The 10195-nt window shown below is 40.3% G+C and overlaps 1 protein-coding gene across 2 annotated transcripts; it reads left to right on the forward strand.

The window, feature by feature from the left end:
- Positions 1 to 145: 145 nt before the first annotated feature.
- Positions 146 to 5476, forward strand: LOC140307245 (aquaporin-9-like). Of its 2 annotated transcripts, XM_072386032.1 has the most exons (6): positions 146 to 384; positions 603 to 729; positions 2467 to 2604; positions 2806 to 2924; positions 3813 to 4030; positions 4620 to 5476. In XM_072386032.1, exons 1-6 carry the CDS (start codon positions 283 to 285, stop codon positions 4825 to 4827), a joined length of 912 nt encoding a protein of 303 aa, XP_072242133.1. In that variant the 5' UTR covers positions 146 to 282; the 3' UTR covers positions 4828 to 5476. The 2 variants fall into 2 exon arrangements, with proteins under 2 accessions (XP_072242133.1, XP_072242134.1); XM_072386033.1 differs by lacking the exon at positions 2467 to 2604.
- The last annotated feature ends 4719 nt before the right edge of the window (positions 5477 to 10195 follow it).

The following is a 10195-nucleotide window of genomic DNA, read 5'->3' on the forward strand; positions in this document are numbered from 1 at the left end:
TTCTGCAGATTTGACTGTTTTTGACCACAAATAAACAAATAAATTAATATTCTCATATCTGCATGTAAAATTGATTTAATAAAATATATATATGCATATGCCTGTCATCCTGTTTGCTGCCCGCTGTATAACTGTTGAATTGAGGAGGACAGAGAGTTCATGAATCGATCGTTGATGCTGAATGGCTGCAGCAGTGCAGAGGTGGAGATTTGATTCTGATCGGCTCCAGAAGTGTCACCGCTGGATGCCTGGCAGTTTTAACTATTACAGGCGCAGTGATACATGGAAGAACAACACAAGAGAAGTATGAGGCAACACTGTGTTCTCAAACATGGAATATTCAAGGAATTCCTGGCAGAGTTCCTTGGGACTTTTGTCTTGGTTGTAAGTATCATTTTTCTCAAAGTTTTTCTCAAAAATTTTAAATGCACTATCTACAGTATTTGAAATGGTTTCAAGTTACAGATGACGTTTAGGAATGTTCAGTAAGATCTTTTATTAAGTTATCCAAGAGTTGGTGTTTTTTTTCCAGCTTTACTTTCTTTCTTTTTTTTTTAAAGATGTCTTTCAAACCTGTTGTTATCTTCCTTTGTATTTGTTAGTTGTTTGGGTGTGGCTCAGTCGCTCAGACTGTCCTGAGTCGAAACACCCTGGGAGAACCTCTTACCGTCCACATCGGCTTCTCTGTGGGCCTCATGATGGCAGCATATGTGGCTGGTGGAGTGTCAGGTAAATGTGCTTTCATCTAGCTCTGCTGTTGTTCATTTTTCCCGCTCAAGTAGAACTTATCTAGCACAAAAACTCCTCCATCTAAGCTTGAAACTTTGCCACTTTGAATTCGATACACTTGCGGTAGACGAGTACCCTTTGATAATCAAAGGTCAATGGATGACATCCTGTCAAATCACCTGAACAAATGTATAAATGGGGTAGTTATAATGAACTTATCATTTGCATACTGGGCACCTTTGCTGCCACTGTTTCACAGTACAGACATGTTTATGTTTGAAACAATTCATGGTTATTAGAAACAACTTCTGCCAGAGGATGTAAAACGATGTGACGCAGCTCTCTTGGATGTGCTGTAATGAAACATTTGTTTCTCACAAGGTTTGCTGCTTGTAAACATAAAACTTTATAGCTTCCCATACAGCCATGTACCACCTATACAGCTCCAGTGTCAGCAGTAGCGTGCCACTTCCCTGTCCAGATTAAGTGAATATGCGCTGACCATTGATTTATTAGCACTAGCCTACAGCCTCTCTGGGGTCGTACATAACCCTGGGCAGTAAATGTCCTCCAAAATCCATTGATTAGAGGCTCCTGCCCCTGACAGAGACCAGGCTCAGTCCAGCAGAGAATACTCGCCTCGTCTGCAGCCTGATGCCAAATCAAAAGACCAACAGCATTTCATGAAGACAGACTAAGGCTCCCTTTTGTTTTTTGAATGAAGTTTCTATGTTGTGATGTAAACATCACTCAAACAACAGGCGTAATATATTCCATATCAATACAAACACCCTACAACTCAGAAACAAAGGTGAACAACCTGTGGAAAGAGTGGCTTGCATTAAAATCTACTGCCAAGTATATCTCCCACGTATATTTGTTCATAAATGTCTTTTCACTTCCTGAGAAATATTTCCCATCTGGTCGTAGCAGCAGTGTGGAGCTACTGCTTCAGTAAGTGGAAAAAAGTGGAAAACATCTTGGAATCTCCTGAAATATATCAGCTTAGGACCAAATACAAACACCATTATTGTCACATACATCACGTTAATGGCAATTCCTCATCAAGAATTGAGGGATTTTCGGGGCATGTATTTAAACATTTCCAGAAGTTTTGACAATCTTTTAATATAAAACTCTTCGGGTTCAGTAGAAAAGGTTCAAAGCTATAAGTCACCCACGGATGTCTCATCATTATTAGGGTATTACAGCAGATCTCATCCTATCTGGGACCATAGCTTGGTACATCCAAATTCCTTTCCCAGACAAAATTTAGGCCTCTAAAGTCCAAAAGTATTGCACAAGATTTAGACATATTACATTTCTGACCATAAAGCTGGAAAATTTTAGGCTGCCCGATGAGTCTGAGATCATTTGCGATATGTGACTTGGTTTAAGATATCTCCAGAACTGAGCTTTAAGAAAAGTATCTGTTGATTCTGGTTAATGATGTGTATTGGTGCAATATAAATCTAATGGTAATTAGAATACTCTTTTCCACCAGTTCTTTTCAAGATTAATGATTGTTTGTTCTGGGAGAATTTGTAATCAGTAACCATTATTCTGCTTTATTCGTCTTGAATGTGCATAATAAAACCCTGAATGGCCTTGGGGCTGCTCCCCTTCTGCTGCTTCTCGTAAATGTGATGGCTTCACTAATTACGGGGTGGATGTTATGCCAGCCAGCCCCCACCCACTGCACCCCTCTGTCACTCTCTGCTTTGTTCTCTGTCCCAGGGGGCCATGTGAACCCTGCTGTGTCTCTGGCCATGGTGGTTCTGGGTAAACTGAAGATCTGGAAGTTTCCCTTCTATGTCATCGCTCAGTTTCTTGGTGCTTTTGCAGGAGCTGCTGCAGTGTTCGGGTTATACTATGGTGAACTATCCTTTCCATTTTGTTCTTTATGAAATCATAGCATGATAGTTGTTACAAACACAAGTGCTTCATATCTCCAAAGATTGGAGCGAGTCAACTCTCAGCTGTTGCAGTCAAAACATTTTAGCTGCATGCTAATCAATAAAAGAAACAACATGATGCCTGTGCTCACTTTGATATGTCTAGTTGTCCTCGTCACAGATGCTTTCATGGACTTCACCAGTGGGATTCTGTCAGTGACGGGAATCAATGCAACAGCTCACATTTTTGCCTCATACCCTGCGAGACACCTGTCAGTCCTCGGCGGCTTCATCGATCAGGTGAGCTCTGGTCACCGTGACCCAATGACCTCCCCTCTTTTGTGCACCGCTGCTCATGCTTCAGCCTCTAAATAGTGCAAAGTCTGGCAAATGTGGCTAATGCAGCATTGATTGCCCCAATTAGTCTGAGAACACCCCCCTTTGTCTCCAGTGACCCATTTTCTGGCATTCACTGGAAAGTCAGACACATTTAACACCATTTTCAGTTTGTTTAGTTGGTGGCAGAATCCAAAAATAACATGTCTACCTTTGCAAACCACGTCAGGTGAGCCGCTGAGATAAGTAGAACCAGTCAAGCCAATAATGTCATCAAATAAAGACTAAACGCAATGGTTATTAAACACAAACACAACTTAGATTACTTAGATTTAGCACATTTGTTAACTTTTGCTAACTCGGTCCATTAAGCCACTGTACTCATGATAACAGAACTTAACTGCTCTATTGTGAACATCCATAAGTTTTGTCAGTCGGAGCACAGCTGAAAGTTCGTTTAATTGTTCGTTCACTCGCTTTCCTTCAAGTCTAGTGGTCAAGTTTTATGCTTTTGTCAGCAGTATACAAGATACTGTTGTCAATACACCGTGAATCAGCAGGAGTTTCATAACACTGTGTCCAGTTTGGACAAATCAAAACATTACTGTGAGAATATCGTTGATTATATTTTTAGTGTCTGACAACTTTACAGATAAACTCTACAAGTTTTGTGTTATTCTTTTTGATTGAAGTATTTTTAATGATTGTGAAAGATGCAAAATATGACATTAAGTCACATAAAGTAACTATGTGCTTGTGCAGAAGGTCTTGGGCTTACATCAAATAAATTTGATATATATGCCTTAAGAACAAGTTGTGATTTATAAAATAAGAGCTGTTGTACTCCTGCAGGTGGTGGGGACAGGTATGCTCGTTCTGTGTATTCTTGCTATCATCGACGGTGGAAATATCGGAGCTCCTAAAGGCGTGGAGCCGCTGGCTATTGGCCTGATCATCATGGCCATTGGTGTGTCCATGGGACTCAACTGTGGTTACCCCCTGAACCCCGCCAGAGACCTGGGACCCCGGCTGTTCACAGCAGTGGCAGGATGGGGGATGGACGTCTTTAGGTAAGTGCAGATCAGGATTTTGCTTTTAATTTTAGTGTCTATGTTAAGTCTACTGTGTGATTTATATCCTGTTCAGTAATGCTGTTAAATACAATAAAATGTGACAATGTGATTAAAGCAAAAGCAATGAGGAATAAACTTAAATGTGTTAGACAGGGAATTACACCCATAAGATATACATATGTATATATATATATAACATATTAGTTATGGACTAAACCCACATCAGTTATAGGATGTTGGTTTGTTTTTGTTTTGTTTTTTATCAAGAAAATAGTTGAGTTGTTTCTACACAGACATAAAGATAAAATGTGGCATATCTGGCATTTGACCATTATGTGCACGTATATATGCAGAGATGCCTGCTTTGCCCCAAATCCTCCAAATTTCCCTCCATGCCTTTATTTGGATTTTTATTGAAGTAAACCCGGACATGTTGTATTATATAATGTCACATGCGCCCACCCGATGCAGTCGATGTCCGTGAACGATCCAGTGATGGCGCCAGTCATCTACAGCGGCATTTTTGCAAGTAGCTGGTATGACCGCCAGTTTCGTGTTTGACTCTTTTCTCCTTCGGTGCTTGCAGCACTGCAGACTATTGGTGGTGGATCCCAGTGGCGGGGCCCATGGTTGGGGGCGTGGTTGCGGCTGTCGTCTATCTCCTGTTCATCGAGCTTCACCACCCCCACGATGAGTCCGAGAAGCAGCAAGAGGAGGAGGAAGAGGAGGAGGAGGAGGAAGACGATGAGGACAGCAGTCTGAAGGACAAATATGAGATGATAGCCATGAGTTAGGAAGACACTGACCCTCACTACCGACTGGTTTTTACCATCAACCAGATGAAGAACAGCCAGCACAGTTCCCACGTGTAAGGACAGACTCCCTGTGTCAGTGTGCTCTCATTAATAGCAAGATAGGCTGTAGTTACACTTCTGGTTGGCTTCATGCTCTGCAGAGACAAGCTTCTCAGCCCAGTGCTGACAAGTCCTCAGGTCCAAAAGAAGTCAAATGAATTAGGAAATGTTATGTAATCTGCAGCTGAATAACACCACAGATATTCTTTTGTTCTGTACTGTGGGCAGAATAGTGAACTCTTCAGTTTCAACTTTTTTTCATGTTCCCTAAACGTTTGAAGATTCCAGTCCTGCGTGTTTCACATTGTAAACTGAATTGTTAATGCCACATATGTGTTGTACATATTGTACCGTGCGTATAGAGGAAGTTCTCTCCCGATAACCGAATACTAGCTGGTTGTGCATGCAGGTATCCTTTTAGCTCTGGTCCTGTTTACCTAGGTGATGTTATCTTATGTTGATATTAACTTTAAAACTTGTTCTTCTGACTTTTTTTCACATCACGAGGAACTCTCTCTGGTGTTCATTTTTCAGTTTGTTTTACTCAGCATTGTTTGTCTACATTAAAGTTTGTACAAATAAGTTCTTAAGAGGCATCTCACTTTATTTCACCTCTGCATTTGCCACTGAAAACACACTTGACCTAAAATGCAGCAAAGTGGGTTAGCTGATATAAACATACATATATGCCCATATGATTGCTCAAATGCTGCTCAGGCTTTAAGTTTTAAGAGTCAGAAGTATTACTGATGTTCTTAAACCAAGCTTAAAAATCTCAAATCAAATGGGCTCAGAGGGATGCCTGATATTGGTTCTAATAATAACCGGAGTTGATGTCACCATCACCTGAGATTTAGATTAGGTTTAAGATGTAAAAGGGATGTGGTTATACATAATAAAATTGTGTTTAAGGGAAAAAGAAGAAAGGACTTTGTTACATCTCCAGCTGGTGATAGAATCATTTTGACCCTTTAGAATAAATATCCTCGTTTGAATGGACTCTGTTACTAGTAAAAGTTCTAATTTTCAAATTTGTGCCTGAATATTCTGTGAGTTCCATTTAAAAAAACCTTTTATCAATGACAATGTTGGTAGCTAAGTCAGCTTTGGAGTTTTTTCATTCTGTCAGCGAGCATCGCAGGAATCAGCGACAAAAACACTTGACGTGAACAAAAATGAATGTTTGTTCATGATGTTTATGACTGACATCATGTTGATACATAGACAAGAGTTTTTCTTTTACCGATGCACATGGAAACACAAATATTTTGTGAAACGCACGCGAAAGGCATGATTATCAGCTTTTACATGAGAAGAAAAACGGGACTGAGAGATGGAAGGGTTTGGTATGGAGTTTGACACGTGACTGAAAACCATAGCACGTGACTTCGCCCCCTGTTCAACCCAATGTTTCTTTGGGTCCTCATCACCACTGCTTCATACAGCAGCATGACATCGAGTGCAGTACATGACCATGTACTCCAGCCTTTGAATGTGGGAACACGACATGCTGATTCAGCACTTGTAAGAACTGGGTGCATTAGAATGCGTATCCTTTTAGGCCAAAAACTACATGAGCTCATAAAAGAAGTCCGACTTGAAAAATACTGTCCTTCCAAAGCAGATCTAACCTTCAACCTAACTGACGGATTCCTTTTTGGAATTGTGGACCTTACAGATTTGGTTGCATTTTGTTTTGGGGAAGGTTGTTTAAGTGAAAGAATTAGCATGGCAACAGTCATCTCTCATCGCCTCTCATGAAATGTACGAGCTAAATCTGACCCAGCTTCCACAGATGGACTGAATGGAGGAGCACTGGCAACTGTACAATGAACTGAGACTTGACTATGCTTTCAGAGTGTTTCCATTGTTTGTTTGGTAGTGTTCACGGTAGTCAAGAGTGAGCTGCCTCTCAGCTCAGCGCGGATGACACTCAGCAGGTCGCTGCCACTTCACAATCATGCTTTGTCACTGCAAGGACAGACAAAAGCTACTGCTAGCTGATCAGCTGTGACATCAGCTCCTTGCAGAGAGCTGGAGCTCCACATGCAGAATATTGACAGCATCCTCTGTGTTAAGGACATTCAGTGTGCATCAGTGTAATAGTGTAGTACAGTTCCAGAAAATACTGGACCTAAACAGTTGTTGTTGTGGGTGACTCTGCTCGCTCGTGTCACAACCAGTAACAACCATATTGAAAATCAATAGCAGGCCACACGCCTGTGCATGTGCAAACATACGCTTTCGGAATCTGACATTTAATACTCAGTTCAATTAATTCATTTATGAAGCACCTCTCATACAAAAAGTAAGACAAAGTGCTTTACATTAAAACTATTTTGACACATTAAAAACTTCACACACTCAAATAATTGACCTAACAAATGTTAAAAAGCACATTCGATCATAATCTCTCACTCACATGTACTCATGTACAAACACAATACGGTCAAGTCATGAAAGGTGATAGACAATATATGATAAAGAACTGAAGGATATGTGGAGGACATTGAAATAGGTTAGCTGACAGGAAAAAAATTGCGTGCGCAAATGCGTCTCCTTTGACTGTTTGCATTTGAAGAAGAATCAAAAGTGCACAAAAGACCAGATGTCATTTGGAGGGAAGCTCCCATCTTAGCATTTATGAACAAGTGCTGAAGTGTGTGTGCTGTTCTGGAAACAAATGTGATGGTAAATTATCAGTTTTGAAACCTCCTGCTCAACACTTTTACCAAAGCAGCTGCTCCCTCTGCTGTAAATGTGCCTCTACTGCATCCACCAGAAGGAGCAAATTTCACTTAAACAAAACACTAAATCACAGAGGAAGAGGAGCAGCAGACCACAAACAGTTTTCTCTTTCCTCCATCCAGTTTGTGGGATTATTTGAAAATGATGACATATTTGCTTTCACAAATACCAATTCTTCAAAATGGAGGATTTAAAAGATAAAATAAATTTCAAGAAAATGTAAATAGATAGAATATGAAACGGTGACTCTGACACATCTTCACCATCAGCCTCGGACACGAATGATGAGTTTCACATGGAGTAAATAAACGTGATAAAAACAGTTTACTCATAAAGCAGAAAATAAAACATTCAAAGACCAATCAAATAAGGAAGAGAGAAGAGCACAGACAATACAATATCATGGATGTAAAAGTTCAGATAAAATTCAAGCATCAGCAGGTGAGACAGCAGTTGGATTATTCCATATCAGCTCAACCAGAGTTTCCCTCATCGAATTCTGATTTTGCTGTTTCTCTACCGAAAGGTGATGCTATCATATGACAGATACATATCATATGGCAGAGAAATCCAAATAATTAGACCCTGGAAGAATTGTTTGCCAAGTTACAGCCACCTTTAATGAGGGAGTTTCAGATTTACAAATTTTCTAAATCACTGAGTGAGGCTTTGGTGTCCATCACTGTGTACAGGGACAGATTTGTGTACAGGGCTTTGTTCTAGTTGAGAACATTTCAGCTGGATTATCGCCAGATACAGACACCCAAAAACGAATCACAACAGACTATGAAAAGCCTTTGCTGATTTTTTTTTCTTCCAAAAGGCCACTGTTTGAAATTTTTTACATACATTTACAGCAAATAGCAATATTATTCTAAATACATTTTTTGTTGTTTTAAAAACTAATGAAGGATATAGCAGAAACTGGCCTTAAAAGATGCTCAGTAGCAAAAATGTCAAATTCTGCACACTACAAATTATTAAATAAATAAATAAAATGGTGAGTTGAAAAAAAAGAAAGAAACATCAAAGCAAATTCCACTGAAGAACAGAAACTGGCTTTTTTAAAAAAACTAATGTAAAAAAGAAATCCAGATGTGAACAATTTCAGTTTTTCAAAATAAAAAAAATTCCCTTTAAAAAGTTATTCACACACATAAAATAATCTGCCGATTAAAGAGCATATTTCACCCTTTTTTTTTTTTTATATTTCACCCTTTTTTCTGATGTGTTCTGTTCTGTGAAGGATTCCACAGAGTTACTATCTGACCTCCAAACGAGAAACATATCTGAGTGGAAACGGAGCGCAAACTAGAAAAAAAAATCTTCTCAACACCTAGAAAAACTACAACAACACGATCTGTGTTCAGTCAACTTGGAGAAAAGGAAACCTCAACAGAGGAGGTAAGTTTTTCTAAGCAGAGCACAGTTTCCAGAGTTAGGATGAGACAGTGTTTTTATGTGTAACATGCATCATTTTTTAATTCCGCCTGAATCTGCTGCCCAACAACGTGGACATGCTCCAAAAAGCAGGAAGCAGAAGCTGCAACGAGCCCTTCTAGACTCCCAAACAGAAATCCAGAAGCTGGCTGCAGAAAATAATGCTCTCAAGGCACAGCTCTCCATCAAGCAGCTCTGCAGGGAGCAAGAAAGGCAGAAGATGCAGAATGAGGCCAAGGTAAAGGAGAAGGAAGTTCGCTCCTTGAAGTGGAGTCTGCATCTGCAGCTGAGTAAGACTGAGGAACTCTGAAAGGCCGAGAGCGACAAACTCAACCAGGTGAAGAGCTCTTTTCACATCATCCAGGAGTGCAGTGCCGAGCCGAGTGGGAGAATCGGTGGCTCAAGAGGAGATGGGCACCCAGTTTAAAACACTGCAGGAGGAGTTCAAGAAAAAAAAAAGTCAGCGACATCATCCAGGAAAAGGAGACTGACATGATCAAAGTCCAAAGCCTCTGGCAGAAGAGGCTGAAAGTCATAGAGACTGAAATTAACCAGAGAGATGCTGAATGGGAGAAGAAACTCCAAGCTCTAGAGGGTCAACTCTCATCTGAGCTGGCAGCAAAACAAACAGAGGAGCTGCAGAAACAGATCAGTCACACAGAGGAGAAGTGGCTCACAGAGAGCAGGAGTGGTTGAAGAAGGAGAGCGAGATGGAGGAGGCGATCGAGCTCCTGATGTAGGAAAATGCTCAGCTTCAGGTACGTCACATCAGCCGATCACTTCATTTGAACATGTTGTTGATACAATTCCAGAGGAAGTTTTTGATGACAGTGGTGCTGTTAGGTTCAGATAAATAAGTGTTTCTAGACCTTTCACCAAAATAAACTATTCAATGCAACTAGAGAAATGGACTATATAGAGACAGTGTGCCCTTGTGTACATTTGATTTTGTGATTAATTCCTACAGCAGTTCTGGTAACTACAGGCGTTATTTTAATCTAATTTCACTTCAGATGTTTACATGTTATGTAGATCACGACGATGATGTTGCTTCTGGTTTTTTTCTCCTCGTGTCCAACAAGCAGTTGCCTAATACTCACCAACATCCTACACTTCCCAT

The sequence above is a fragment of the Leuresthes tenuis genome, unplaced genomic scaffold, assembly GCF_036924035.1.
Source record: "Leuresthes tenuis unplaced genomic scaffold, fLeuTen1.0.hap1 SCAF_5, whole genome shotgun sequence".
NCBI lineage: Eukaryota > Metazoa > Chordata > Actinopteri > Atheriniformes > Atherinopsidae > Leuresthes > Leuresthes tenuis.

Excerpts from the sequence above, each read along its gene's own strand:
- LOC140307245 (XM_072386032.1), top strand. The coding sequence starts at position 283 with ATGGAAGAACAACACAAGAGAAGTATGAGGCAACACTGTGTTCTCAAA. Across the intron at positions 730-2,466 it reads TGTGGCTGGTGGAGTGTCAG|GGGGCCATGTGAACCCTGCT; the intron begins GTAAATGTGCTT and ends TCTCTGTCCCAG. Across the intron at positions 4,031-4,619 it reads TGGGGGATGGACGTCTTTAG|CACTGCAGACTATTGGTGGT; the intron begins GTAAGTGCAGAT and ends CGGTGCTTGCAG.